Source organism: Pristiophorus japonicus, chromosome 21 (assembly GCF_044704955.1).
Source record: "Pristiophorus japonicus isolate sPriJap1 chromosome 21, sPriJap1.hap1, whole genome shotgun sequence".
Classification (NCBI taxonomy): Eukaryota; Metazoa; Chordata; class Chondrichthyes; family Pristiophoridae; genus Pristiophorus; species Pristiophorus japonicus.
This window is the reverse complement of record NC_091997.1, coordinates 48,194,571-48,210,063: the sequence shown is the minus strand read 5'-3', so window position 1 is coordinate 48,210,063 and position 15,493 is coordinate 48,194,571. Positions and strand designations below refer to the sequence as shown.

General features: G+C 47.4%; 1 protein-coding gene across 1 annotated transcript in view; it reads right to left on the bottom strand.

Annotated features, from left to right (window-relative positions):
* The window catches only part of LOC139233679 (integrin beta-3-like), an 88,057-nt gene that overhangs the window by 36,253 nt on the left and 36,311 nt on the right, over window positions 1-15,493 (bottom strand). The window contains exons 4-7 of the mRNA XM_070864084.1: window positions 12,701-12,953; window positions 11,374-11,536; window positions 8,625-8,786; window positions 2,360-2,455 (exon numbers count right to left, since the gene is read on the bottom strand). Coding sequence (XP_070720185.1) covers window positions 2,360-2,455; window positions 8,625-8,786; window positions 11,374-11,536; window positions 12,701-12,953 — 674 coding nt within the window. The remainder of the gene's footprint in view (window positions 1-2,359; window positions 2,456-8,624; window positions 8,787-11,373; window positions 11,537-12,700; window positions 12,954-15,493) is intronic.

Below are 15,493 nucleotides of genomic sequence, written 5' to 3'. Positions count from 1 at the left end.
CAGAGAGGCTGCAAAGAGATTTAGATAGGTTAAGCGAATGGGCTAAGGTTTGGCAGATGGAATACAATGTCGGAAAATGTGAGTTCATCCACCTTGGAAAAAAAAACAGTAAAAGGGAATATTATTTGAATGGGGAGAAATTACAACATGCTGCGGTGCAGAGGGACCTGGGGGTCACTAAAGAAGGACCCCTTTGGCTCCGGGCGGTTATCCTTTCTGCCTGATCAGGAGAGCAGGTTAAAATTGCAGATGTTGCGATCATGGCGGCTTCGGACAGGTAAGAGACTCCTGCCAGGTTTCTGCTGAACGAGTAGGGTTAAAATCGCCTCCCTTTGCAGTGTTGAATTTCTTGAAATAAAATGATCACACATGTCCAGGGAATTATAGACCAGTCAGCTTAACATCCATAGTAGGAAAAATAATGGAATCTCTACTATAGGAGAAAATAGAAGAACATCTAGAAACTGAAAATCTAATAATGAATAGTTAGCATGGATTTCAAAAGGGAACCTCTTGCTTGATAGGTTGAGCCTATACTCATTGGAGTTCAGAGGAATGAGTGGTTATCTTATCGAAACATACAAGAGACACTGAGGGGATGCGACAAGGTGGATGCAGAGAAGATATTTCCACTCATAGGGGAAACTAAAACTTGGGGACATAGTCTCAGAATAAGGGGCCGCCCATTTAAAACTGAGATGAGGAGGAATTTCTTCACTCAGAGGGTTGTAAATCTGCGGAATTTTCTGCCCCAGAGGGCTGTGGAGGCTGGGTCATTGAATATATTTAAGGCAGAGATAGACAGATTTTTGAGCAATAAGGGAATAAAGGGTTATGGGGAGCGGGCGGGGAAGTGGAGCCGAGTCCATGATCAGATCAGCCATGATCTTATTGAATGGTGGAACAGGCTCGAGGGGCCAAATAGCCTACTCCTGCTCCTATTTCTTATGTTCTTATGTTCTAAGAGGAGACCCGATTGAGGTGTATAAAATTATGAGGGACCTAGAGAGTGGATTGGAAGGACCTGTTTCCCTTGGCAGAGGGGTCAACAACTAGGGGGCATAGATTTAAAGTTATTGGTGGGAGGTTTAGAGGAGATATGAGGGGAAATGTCTTCATTCAGAGGGAGGTGGGGGTCTGGAACTCACTGCCTGAAAGGGTGGTAGAGGCAGAATGCTTCACCACATTTAAAAGATATTTGGATGTGCACTTAAAGTGCCGTAACCTGCAGGGCTACGGACCAAGAGCTGGAAAGTGGGATTAGGCTGGATAGTTCTTGGTTGGCCGACATGGACATGATGGGCTGAAATGGCCTCCTTCCGTGCTGTAAATTTCTATGATTCTATGATTCTATGGACTGGTTGTGCCGAATGGCCTGTTTCTGTGCCGTATGTCCTATGCAATCCTATGTAATCTGTTTAAAGGCCCGATCGTAGTACTTCTCACCATACCAGGCATTAGAGGTTATCATTAGATGGAATACTCTCCACTTGCCTGGATGAGTGCAGCTCCAACAACACTCAAGAACCTCGGCACCATCCATGATAAAGCAGCCCACTTGATAGGCATCCCATCCACCACCTTAAACATTCACTCCCTCCACCACCGGCGCACCGTGGCTGCAGTGTGTACCATCTACAAGATGCACTGCAGCAACTCGCCAAGGCTTCTTTAGCAGCCCCTCCCAAACCTGCAACCTCTACCACCGAGAAGGATAAGAGCAGCAGGCGCATGGGAACACCATCACCTCCAAGTTCCCCTCCTAGTCACACGCCATCCTGACTTGGAAATATAATTTCCGTTCCTTCATTGTCGCTGGGTCAAAATTCTGGAACTCCTTCCGTAACACACTGTGCGAGCACCTTCACCACACGGACTGCAACGGTTCAAGAAGGTGGCTCACCACCATCTTCTCAAGGGCAATTAGGGATGGGCAATAAATGCTGGCCTTGCTAGCGACACCATCCCGAGAATGATTAAGCAAGCACCACAGAGGCCAGAGAGTGGGCTGGTGTTTCTTGGCTGAGGATGGTTGCTTGTGAAGGGGAATGAATGAAGGGGGAAGGAGAGAAAAATAATAAGAGCGGAGACAAATAAATAAACCTAGATAAACCAACGTAAACTGGGCTCATGTGCAAATAAACCTGAACTGGATCAGACTGGATCAATTGAGATTTGGAATTCACCTCCGTGCCCAACTCCTGTTCCAATCTGTCAGCCTTTCTTTCTGCACCAGAAAATAATATTTTGAACCCATTAACAGAACTGATGATGTAATCAGGAACAGCGGCAGCTACATAGACCTCAAGGCATGTTGGTTCTTGCTTGTGTGAGGCTCTTTAACTTCTCAAAAGCCTACCTTGTATATCTCAGTGACCGACTCGGTTACTGCAAAGATCAGGAAGATGTTATTCTCTGAGAGTTTTTCAGTCAGCAGGGCAAGGGATGGGTAATCCTGCAAAATAAAACAAGTGGAGATGAGAGTATTGCTGTTAGACACTTAAAATCCCATCCGTTTTGTTAAGTGTCGAATAACTCCACGTGGCTAAGTACGGTGAGCTAGTTCAGGCATGACCTTACTCCAGTTTATTTATTCTCAAAGTGAGGATTCAACATGGCTGCCAACATTATATACATGGCCTGCACGTATCTGCCAGTGACCATTAGGACTCCAACAGTCGAGCCCTCCGGTGGCAGGTAAAACCCAGTTAACATACATAACATCATTCCCCCCAAAGTCCTTGGTACAGGTTGTATTTACAAGTTGAGACGGTCCGGGGCCTTTCGCTCCCTGGTTGATCTTCTCAGTTCGAACCCAAGCTTGGGTGAGTTAGTAGGACCATTGCTGCATTGTGGAGCAGTCGGTCTGACAGGACTGTCGGGGATGGTAGGTTCGTCTTCGTGAATAACACAAGGGTCAACTGATGGTTGGATATGTGTTGGTTAGTCAATGATGAAGTCATCTTCAATTTGTTCTGGGTTGTCTGTGAATCGTAGTTTAGTTTGGTCGATGTGCCTCTTGCACGTTTAGCCATTTAACAGTTTGATTACAAACACCCTGTTCCCCTACTTGGCCAAAACCGTGACAGCAACCCACTTGGGACCATGACCATAATTCAAGACAAACACAGGGTCATGAACAGCAATGTCATCTTTGTGTCATCTGCAAATTTTGTTACACTACACTCTGTCCCCTCTTCCAGGTCATCTATGTATATTGTAAACAGTTGTGGTCCCAGCACCGATCCCTGTGGCACACCACTAACCACCGTTTTCCAACCCGAAAAGGACCCATTTATCCCGACTCTCTGCTTTCTGTTCGCCAGCCAATTCTCTATCCATGCTAATACATTTCCTCTGACTCCGCGTACCTCTATCTTCTGCAGTAACCTTTTGTGTGGCACCTTATCGAATGCCTTTTGGAAATCTAAATACATCACATCCATCGGTACACCTCTATCCACCATGCTCGTTATATCCTCAAAGAATTCCAGTAAATTAGTTAAACATGATTTCCCCTTCATGAATCCATGCTGCGTCTGCTTGATTCCACTATTCCTATCTAGATGTCCCGCTATTTCTTCCTTAATGATAGTTTCAAGCATTTTCCCCACTACAGATGTTAAACTAACCGGCCTATAGTTACCTGCCTTTTGTCTGCCCCCTTTTTTAAACAGAGGCATTACATTAGCTGCTTTCCAATCCGTTGGTATCTCCCCAGAGTCCAGAGAATTTTGGTAGAATATAACGAATGCATCTGCTATAACTTCCGCCATCTCTTTTAATACCCTGGGATGCATTTCATCAGGACCGGGGACTTGTCTACTTTGAGTCCCATTAGCCTGTCCAGTACTACCCCCCTAGTGATAGTGATTGTCTCAAGGTACTCCTTTCCCACATTCCTGTGACCAGCAATTTTTGGCAGGAGGGACCCCGGTGAGTGAGTGGCGTCTCGTCCGGTAACTGAGCAGAATGCGGGACAAGTGGGTCTGTAGGGAGCCGTGATTCACGCGTTTTAGGTTCTGCTTAATGGTTTGGACAGCCCGCTCCGCTTGACCGTTAGACGCAGGTTTGAAAGGGGCAGACCGGACATGCTTGATGCCATTACGGGTCATAAACTCGTGGAACTCCAAACTGGTGAAACATTGTCCGTTGTCGCTGACAAGGACATTGGGCAGGCCATCGGTGGCGAACATGGCCCGGAGGCTTTCAATAGTGGCTGTGGATGTGCTGGATGACATGTTTACTCATTCAATCCATTTGGAGTAAGCGTCCACTACCACTAAAAACATTTTGCCGAGAAAGGGGCTGGCAAAGTCTATGTGGAACCTTGACCACGGTTTGGATGGCCATGACCACAGACTCAGCGGAGCCTCCACAGGTGCGTTACTTAGTTGCATGCAAGTGTTGCACTGATGCACGCATGACTCCAAATCCGAGTTAATGCTGGGCCGCCAAACATGAGACCTGGCAATGGCCTTCATCATGACAATGCCTGGGTGGGTACTGTGTAAATCTCGCACAAAAGTCTTCCTGCCTTTTTTTGGCATAACAACACGATTACCCCATAACAGACAATCGGATTGAATAGACAATTCATCTTTGCGGTGGCTGTAAGGCTTAATTTCATCCTGCATTTCCCTGGGAATGGCAGACCAATTTCCATTTAGGACACACCTTTTTACACGTGACAGTACAGGATCCTGGTTGGTCCAGGTACTAATTTGACGAGCCGTGATGGGTGACCCCTTGCTCTCGAAAGCGTCCATGACCAACAGCAAGTCTGCGGGCTGCGGCATTTCTGCCCCGGTTGTGGGCAATGGTAGCCGGCTAAGCGCATCAGCACAGTTTTCAGTGCCTGGTCTGTGGCGGATGACAATCATAAGTGGATAATGTCAGTGCCCATCTTTGGATGTGGGATGAGGCATTGGTGTTTATACCTTTGCTCTCAAAAAACAATTGGTGCATTTTCCTAACCCCACATACGCATGCTAAAGCCTCTTTCTCTATCATACTATAGGCTCTTTCAGCCTTAGACAGACTTCTGGATGCAAATGCAACTGGTTGGAGTTTGCCTGATACATTGGCTTGTTAGAACACACAACCGACCCCATATGATAAGGGGTTGCAGGCCAGCATTAACTGCTTACATGGGTCATACTGTACCAGTAATTTATTGGAACATAGCACGTTCCTTGCCTTCTCAAAGGCTCTGTCTTGAGATTTGCCCCAAACCCAGTCGTTATCCTTTCTCAGCAACATGTGCAAGGGCTCTAGCAATGTGCTCAAACTAGATAGAAAGTTACCGAAATAGTTGAGAAGACCCAGGAACGAACGCAGCTCCATCACACTCTGGGGTCTGGGTGCATTCTTGATGGCCTCTGTCTTCGAGTCCGTGGGCCTGATGCCGTCTGCTGTAATCTTTCTCCTCAGAAATTCGACTTCTGGTGCCATGAAAATGCAATTGGAGTGTTTTAGCCCGAGTCCCACTCTGTCCAGACAACGTAGAACCTCTTCCAGGTTGTGCAGGTGTTCGGTGGTGTCGCGACCGGTGAGCAGGATGTCATCTTGGAACACGACGGTTCTTGGGACGGACTTCAGCAAACTCTCCATGTTCCTCTGAAATATGGCTGCCACCGAGCGAATTCCGAAAGGGCATCTGTGGTATATAAACAGTCCTTTGTGCATATTGATGCACGTCAGTTTTTTTGACGATTCGACCAGCTCCTGTGTCATGTAAGCAGAGGTCAGATCCAATTTGGTGAACAACTTCCCCCCTGCTAGCGTTGCAAACAGGTCGTCAGCCTTGGGTAACTGATCCTGTATCGAGACTCAGTTGATCGTTAACTTGTAGTCACCGCAGATCCTGACCGTGCCATCATTTTCAACACCGGGACAATTGGACTGGCCCAGTCGCTGAACTCGACTGGTGATATGATTCCTTCCCGTTGAAGTATGTCCAGTTTGATCTCGACCTTTTCCCTCATCATGTATGGAACCGCCCGAGCCTTGTGATGGACGGGTCTTGCATCCGGGCCTAGGTGGATTTGCACCTTGGCTCCCGTGAAGTTGCCGATGCCTGGTTTGAAAAACGAGGGAAACTTGCTCAGCACTTGAGCACGTGAAGCGTCATCCACTGATGATAAGGCTTTAATATCGTTCCAGTTCCATTTAATTTCCTCAAACCAACTCCTGCCGAACAGTGTTGGGCCATTGCCTGGAACGATCCACAATGATAAATCATGCACAGCTCCATCATATGATACCTTTACTGCTGCGCTGCCAATGACTGGTATGAACTCTTTGGTGTAGGTACGCAGCTTCGCATCGATTGGGCTCAGTTTGGGTCTTTTTGCCTTCGTGAACCACAGCTTTTCGAACGCCCTCTGGCTCATTATTGACTAACTCGCACCAGTGTCCAATTCCATGTACACTGGAATCCCATTTAATTTAACTTCCAGCATTATCGGAGGAGTTTTGATCTTCGTCCTGTACCTCGGGTTGAGTTGCCTGTGCCGTTTGATCCACGCTGGATCGATCATCCTCAGCCACGTGGTGTGTCACAGCACGCTTGCTCGGTTGCGGACACATTTGCTGAAGATGCCCCATTATTGCACAGCCTTTGCACACGTATTGCTTGAATCGGCATTGATGGGCCCGATGATAGCCCCCACAATGCCAACAAGGTGAGATATGATTCACCCCCAATGGCGGACTTTGAGCAGTTACAGGTGTACGAACGCGGAGGAGTAGGCCCTGCCATGTGCAGCTCTGCCTGCCGACGATATTATTTTATGCACTGTACTTGCGGGTGAGTTTCAAAACTGGGAAGATATCTGTTTTGAGTTTTTGTCCGTGGACATGCGTGCCTGGGCGATTGTGATGGCTCTGCTCAGGTCTAGAGATTCAGCAGCCAACAGCTTTCGAAAGATGACCTCGTGGCCAATGCCAGGCACGAAAAAGTCCCGCAGAATTTCCTCCAACGCAGCTCCGAAGTTGTACGGCCCAGCGAGATGTCTCAGGTTGGTGACAAATTCCGCCACATCCTGATCCTCGGAGTGATTGTGCCTATAGAAACGATACCTTGCCAAGATGATGCTTTCCTTCGGTTTAAAGTGGTTCTGAACCAGTGTACACAATTCATTGTAAGTCTTATCCATTGGTCGAGTCAGTGAGAGTAGATTCTTGATGAGGTCATAAATATTTGATCCACAAACAGTGAGGAGAACCGCCCTGCGCTTAATTTTGTTATCGGTTCCTTCCAATCTGTTGGCTACGAAGTACTGGTCGAGGCGATCAGTGAAATCCTCCCAGTCTTCCACTTTCATGAATCTTTCCAAAATTCCAACAGACATGGTTGCGTGAAAGTTCGTATTTTTAATTCGTCGCCAATTGTTAAGTATCAAATAACTCCACGAGGCTAAGTACAGTGAGCTAGTTCAGGCATGACCTTACTCCAGTTTATTTATTCACAAAGTGAGGATTCAACATGGCTGCCAACATTATATACACGGCTTGCACATGTCTACCAGTGACCATTAGGACTCCGACAGTCGCGTCCTCCGGTGGCAGGTAAAACCCAGTTAACATATATAACACGTTTAGTCTTGGTTTAATTTTAATTATTAGACTGTGGGAAATTAAAAGGCTGATCGCTTTGTTTGCCAAGTCTGGTTGGACGTGACCCTGGAGGTGTATTACATGACTTTCTCCCTCCAACCACCCGCCCCGCCATTGGTCGCCCGACAAGTCTATCCTTGTGGCACATCGCCTTCCGAGAATAATTGGAAAGCGAACATGCTGTGACTGGATGATTGGGGTCAGTCAAACAGCAAACAGCAGTGAAATAAATGACCAGATCATGTGTTTAGTGGGTGTTAGTTGAGGGATAATGGCAGCCAGGGCATCCAGTGAACTCCCTTGCTCTTCTTCGAAATAGTGCCATGTCCACCTGAGAGAGTTTAACACATTTCATCCGAAAGATGGCACCCGCGACAGTGCAGCACTCCCTCAGCACTGCACTGGAGTTTCGGCCTGGATTATGTGCTCGTGTCTCTGGAGTGGGTCTTGAACCCATGACCTTCTGACTCAGAGGCGAGAGTTTTATCCACTGCCACGTGTAGGTTGTGGATCTTGTTTCGGGCTCATGTTGCCCATTCAACGCTCTCCTGAGAACACTACGGCATTTATTATAGCACATCGAATATTGTGCAATGCACAGATAACGCCCTCAAAGAGGAGCCGGATAAAGATCGGACAGAGAATGGGGTTGGGTTGTAGGGTTTTGAGGGTTCCAGGAGTAGGTATAGACTGAGGCAGTCAAATACCTGATGGAATGCCATTCTGTGCTGTTGGGAGTTTGGGGGGCAGGAGCGGTGGTGGCAGGATGGGGGGGGAATTTTGTAGGGGGGGCAGCAGACTAGGGGATGTTAGTCTGGATGAATATTTATTGGGAATCAGGGAGTATTTCTGCAGGATTTTCTCCCAGGCGATTAAATGGGTAAGGTGGAGTCTGTGGTGGGCAGATTATGGGCTGTCAGTGGAAGGATGGACTTGATGGGACAATGACCGTTTCTCGCTCCATGCTCACATGCTGCTAGAACCATGTTCCTTCATCAACGTACCAGGAAAGCTGAGGCGTTGTAATGGTTGTCCAGCCCCATGTGGCAGAGCCCGTCGTTGGGGCGAGTGATGCCAGCCAGCCTCCCGTCCAGTGCGAAGTGCGAGGTGGCATCAGTGACGAAGACCAGCATGTGTGTGGCCTCCTGGCGCCAACCAATGTTCTCCTGAAGTAAGGAAGGCATTGATTAGAGCCAATTAAAGGGACATTCCCCACAGGCAATGAAATGTCGCAAACATTCTGAAAAATAGAACAGCTCTACATTACTGAGTTCATTTAAGACCTTGTGGATTATGGATGTCTCACATTTGTGAAATGCTCACTCACAATGTTATCCCAAAATGGACGCCGTGATATGGCTGCTGGTCCAATCTGCTCCATTTAAAATCATTAAAAGAGATCGATAGATTTTCGTTGACTAAGAGTATCAAGGAATCAAGAGCAAAGGCCGGTAAATAGAATGAATGTTCAAATCAACCATGATCAAATTGAAATATGGCGGAACAGGCTTGAGGGGCCGAATGACCGCCTCCTATGTCCCTATTCCTTTGATTTTCTTTCTCTCCTCATGGTTCTTTCATCACCACAGGTCCTTTTTGAACCAGAAGTGTGAGGTAATCTGACTCACAGAATCCCCATCATCGACTGCGATCAGCCGTACGATGACAGCGACATAACGGGAGGGGGACTGACATTGTCAACGTACAGATCCCCTCCCCCCTCATCGGCCCCACTGACAATGGACGCAATATCTGGCATCTTCTGCTGATATCGCACCTCCCCACCATCACTTTAGGTTGGATTCAAATACAGGGCCTGGGGCTGAAAGACCAGTGGCCTCTTCACTGGGCAGACCCCCGATGGGCAGACCCTCAATGGGCAGACACTCGGTGGGCAGACCCTCGCTGGGCAAACCCTCACTGGGCAGACCCTCGATGGGCAGACCCTCAATGGGCAGACACTCGGTGGGCAGGCCCTCGCTGGGCAAACCCTCGCTGGGCAGACCCTCGATGGGCAGACACTCGGTGGGCAGACCCTCGATGGGCAGACCCTCAATGGGCAGACACTCGGTGGGCAGACCCTGGCTGGGCAGACCCTCGATGGGCAGACACTCGGTGGGCAGACCCTCGATGGGCAGATCCTCGATGGGCAGACACTCGGTGGGCAGACCCTCGATGGACAGACCCTCAATGGGCAGACACTCGGTGGGCAGACCCTGGATGGGCAGACCCTCGATGGGCAGACACTCGGTGGGCAGACCCTCGATGGGCAGATCCTCGATGGGCAGACACTTGGTGGGCAGACCCTCGATGGGCAGATCCTCAGTGGGTAGTTGGCTGGGCAGACCCTCGCTGGGTATTTACTCACTGGGTATAATCTAAAATTGGCCCTAATTGACAGATTGTAAATTGAAAGCACATTGAGTATATGAAGAAGACACTCGGATAGTTCCCGAGGCAGTATTCAGTGAGGCCCATGTTGCTGCACTATTGCAACTAATAAATAAAGTCATTTACAAGTTCAGTAAAACGTGTCTAGGAGTTTGTCCCGGTACTCCTGGTGGATTTACTGGTGAATTCTGCAACACATTCCTGTGATTTTCCATCCATTAATGTTTCCTACATTGCAAGCGCGACCACACCTCAAAAATACTTCAGGGGCTGTAAAGCACTGTGGGACGTCCTGGAGTTGTGAATGGCGCTATATAAATGCACATCACTCTTTCTTTCTTTAGTTATTGTGGCTGGAAATCAGGGACTACAGATAGGGATTTTCCTGATATACGCTCCCAGCAAGGGCCAGGAACACTGCCGCGGAATATCCTGCCCACTAACTCAATACAATTTCTTCAGATTTATTTCCAAACAATTTATTTAGTGCGGAATTTAAAAATCCATAACCAGTCACAAACCGGGCTCTATTTTGCCCAGCGGTGATTCACGCCTAGAAACGACTTTCATCTAATTGTGCCTCTTGATGCAACTTTACTCCCAGTAACTTTCATGTTTATGAAGAATTGATGGGGAAACTGCTTCAATTTATTTCTTTATGAATGAAATATGAAAGACTTCACCGTACAAATTCTGGCCTCCTTGATTGTCTCATGGTCAAAGGCAGCCCTGCACAGACTGAGGGGTCCCAGGTTCCATTCCTGCTCTGTGTAGAGTGAGCTCGCCTCAATCGGGAGTGGTACTGGGCTTCTACTATTGGCCTCAGTGCCCCAGGATACCGACGGGGAAAGCAATCAGCCTGGGTCCACACTCCTGATTGTGTTTCAGCGACCTGGCCTGTTTAATGTGGAAATGGAATCTGGGTGACTGTGTTACGCTCTGTGATCAAATAACGTGCCAACACTCGGGGGGTGCTAACACTCGGGGAGGGTGCCAACACTGGTGTTGCCAATATTGAGAGGTGCCAACATTCAGGCAGATGGGGCACATGGGATTTGAACCAGAGCATATGTGGAGGATAAAGGGCAACACAGACTGGTTCCGTGTTGCAATTTATTTATAATTCTACATGTAGGTGGTCTCTGTTACTGGTCTTCCCAGCGAGTGTGTGACCGGGGATGGGATTATCCTGCCCCGGGGGGGTGTGTGATTACCCTGCCCCGGGGGGGGGGGGGGGGGGAGGGGTGGGATTACCCTGCCCCAGGAGGGGGAGCCCCCTGCCCCGGGGGGGTGACTCCCTCTCATAGCCCACTCCAGCGCCAGTTCCAGCACATGGGTGGGGGAAGATCTTGCTCCACTCACCTTGCACACGGAGGCCTGCAATATGGCGTCCATACCACCTTCTGGTGTGTCACGGTTCCGTGAGAAGCCCTGGGCGACCACCTCTTCATTAAACCGACTCACTTTCTCTGTCAGCTTGAGTGCATTTTTAAATCCAAACATGGGTATGCATGAACTAAGAATTCTTTAAAAAAAAATCACAAAAATCTCAATAAGCAGTGTTCTTCGATTGTGATTTATACTTAGAATCGTAGAGCACAGAAGGAGGCCATTCGGCCGTCGAGCCTGTGCCAGCTCTGTGAAAGAGCAATCCAATTAATACCACTCCCCTGCTCGTTCCCCACAGCCCTGAAAACATTTCCTTTTTAAGTATTGATCCAATTCCCTTTGAAAGTTACGATTGAACCTGCGTCCACCATCCCTTCAGCCAGTGCATTCCACAGCATTGCGATTTGCTGCATAAAATAAAAATCTCTTCCTCTCCTCCCTGGTTCTTTTGCCAATGATCTTAAATCTGTGTGCTCTAGTTACAGACACTCCTGCCAGTGGAAACAAGTTTCTCCCCATCTATTCTATCAAAACCCCTGGAGACATATTCTGCCAATCCCCTGCCGAAGTTACAGGGACCAATCGAGAGAACGCCCTCGCAATATTTTTAGCGTATTAACAGATAGACGGGGAAACAATTAATCAAACACTACTTTCCAAACTGACTATTTCTCTCCCGGCATGCTCTATGGATGTAATAATTTCAACGACTGTATATCAATCGAATTAATATTTGCAACACTGGAATTAATTCTTAACCTGTGATCTACATCAGGAGGAGAGTTACACGATGTCCCTATCCCACACCCCCACCCCTTCTGAAACGGGATATTCCCTTATTGCACTTATTACCACTTTAGACATCATCCATGGCTCAGTGATATCACTCTCACCTCTGAGTCAGAAGGTTGTGGGTTCAAATCCCACTCCAGGGACTGTAGTGCCATATCTAGGCTGACACTCCCTCAGTACTGCACTGGAGTGCTGCACTGTTGGAAGTGCCGTCCTTCAGATAAGACGTTAAAAGAAACCCCATGGCTCTATTCTGAAGACGAGCTGGGGCAGTCTCCCGGTGTCCTGGCCATGATTAATCCCTCAACCAACATCACTAAAACAGATGATCTGGTCATTAGCTCATTGCTGTTTGTGGGACCTTGCTGTGCGCAAATTGGCTGCTGCGTTTCCCACATTACAACAGTGACTACACTTCAAAAAAAAGTACTGCATTGGCTGTAGAGCGCTTTGCAGTGTCCTGAGGTCTTGAAAGGCGCTATATAAATGCAAGCCTTTCTTTCCTTACCTAACACAGGGGTTTTTAATTTCTTCCTCTGTTGCCATGTAAATATACGGAGAGACGGGCTTGTCCACAAACGATCCAAAGCCCAGTTGCAGGTTGCTGGTCTGTTTGGCCATTTCAGCGGCTACTTGTGTGCCGAGCTGCTGAATGGTTACCAAATCGTCCTTCATAGAGTAAGAGACGTCCATCAAGTAGTAGATGTCCACGGGATAGTCGTCCACCTGACGTACCTGTACGGTGAAGGACCTGGATTCCCCTGCGGGAGGTGGCAAAGGAGAAGCTCGTATAAAAAAACAGGAGTCAACCTCCCCACGCAGGACCGGACTGGACCCTGCACCTGAATCAGAGACAAAGGAGATGCTTTTCTTCACATTTATTGACTTATTTCAAGTGCTGCCCCTATTTCATGATTTAAATCACTTCAGCTATTTCACACCAGAGGTTCACTACCTGTTGATCAAAGAATAAAAAGACATTTAGACCCAGAATTTCCGATGTCCCGGGTCTGCACGAAGTTTCTACGGACAGCGCAACGCGCTTGCGCTGAAAACCGGCTTTTCCGATCTGTCAAGCTGGAGCTAGACAGATGATCCGTATCTCGGGAGTGAGCATAGTTGTATGGGCAAGATTGCGGGGTTTACCCATATCCTGCCCGGCAAATGTCCTCAAAATTCTTGCGCCTGAAAAAGCAGGAGCATAGCCTGTTACAGGCGTAAGAGTTTAAAAACATAGAAAAAACACGATTAAAATAAAAATTAAAAAAACACATTTATGTTAAAACCCTGTCTACTCAGATAATGTTATTTTAAACTCTAGCCCTAGCTTTTTTTTTTAAATTGTGAAATTTTTTTTCTTTAAAAAAGATGTGTAACATTTTTAATTTCTCTTAGTTTATTGTGTGAGGTGTTTTTTAAACGTTTTATGTAGTGTTTGTGCATTTTGGGGTTTTTCTCATTCATAGTAACTTACGAATCTCCTATTACTATGAATGAGAAAATACTTACCTGTGATTGGGTGTCCAGGTCCACGTGACTCCTGCGGACGTCCCGATGTGCACGCGCTGTGCGTCGCAGGGAGAGGAGGCCTGTGGATCGGGATTCCAGCGGGCGCAGCAGCTTCAGGTAAGTGTGCATTTTATTTCTATTTTTTCTTGATTTTCCCGTGGGAAGTTCTCCTCGGAATTTCTGCCCCAATGGCGCGGATTTTTGTCAACAATTGATTGGGCAGAGCGTAACGAGGAACAGTGGTAGGGGGAAGATTACAGATCGGATGTCACTGTGCAAAGCGGTGTGTGTGTGTTCTGAACTTGTCCGCAACAGCGTTTTATAACGTGTCAGTCTTGGTGCAGTGTTAGCACTTCCACCACTGAGCCCGCAGATTCAAGCGACTTGAGCACATAATCCAGGCTGACACTCCAGTGCAGTACTGAAGGAGTGCTACACTGCCAGAGGGGCCATCTTTCTGATGGGACATTAAATGTTTTACCACGCGGGTGGACACAAAAGTTTCCATAGCACTATTTGAAGAAGAGTAGGAGAGTTCTCCCCAGTGTCCAGGCAAATATTTCTCCCTCAACCAACATCACTAAAATAGATGATCTGGTCATTTATCACATTGCAGTTTGTGGGACCTTGCGGTGCACACATTGCCTAATTTGTTTCCTACAGTAAAACAGTGACCACATTTCAAAAGTACTTAATTGGCTGTAAAGGTGCTATATAGAATCATAGAATTATAGAATGCTTACAGCACAGAAGGAGGCCATTCAGCCCGTCGAGCCCACGCCGGCTCTCTGCAAGAGCACTTCAGTTAGTCCCACTGCCCCGCCCTGTCCCCGTAGCTCTGCAAATTATTTTTCTTCAGGTACTTATCCAACTCCCTTTTGAAAGCCGTGATTGAATCTGCCTCCACCACCCTTGCAGGCCGTGCATTCCAGATCCTAACCACTCGCTGCGTAAAAAAAGTTTTCCTCATGTCGCCTTTGGTTCTTCTGCCAATCACCTTAAATCTATGTCCTCTGGTTCTCGACCCTTCCACCAATAGGAACAGTTTCTCTCTATCAACTCTGTCTGGACCCCTCATGATTTTGAACACCTCGATCAAATCTCCTCTCAACCTTCTCTGCTCTAAGGAGAACAACCCCAGCTTCTCCAGTCTATCCACATAACTGAAGTCCCTCATCCCTGGAACCACGCTTGTAAATCTTTTCTGCACCCTCTTTAAGGCCTTCACATCCTTCCTAAAGTGCATTGTCCAGAATTGGACACAATACTCCAACTGAGGCCCAACCAGTGTTTTATAAAGGTTCATCAGAACTTCCTTGCTTTTGTACTCTATACCTCTATTTCTAAAGCCCAGGATCCCGTATGCTGTTTTAACCGCTTTCTCAACCTGCCCTGCCACCTTGAACGATTTGTGCACATATACCCCCAGGTCACTGCGTTCATGCACCCCCTTTAGGATTGTATCCTTTAGTTTATATTGCCTTTCCTCATTCTTCCATCAAAATGCATCACTTCACACTTTTCTGTGTTAAACTTCATCTGTCACGTGTCCGCCCATCCCACCAGCCTGTCTATGTCTTCCTGAAGTCTATCACTATCTTCCTCACTGTCCACTATACTTCCAAGTTTTGTCTCATCTGCAATTTTTGAAGTTGTGCCCTGTACACCCAAGGCCTAGTCATTAATATATATCATGAAAAGCAGTGGTCCTGATCTTTCTCCTAGTCTCCACTAGTGACTGACTCCCAAACGGGGCTGCTACAATTAATAACTACCGAGTTTATTTTAAACA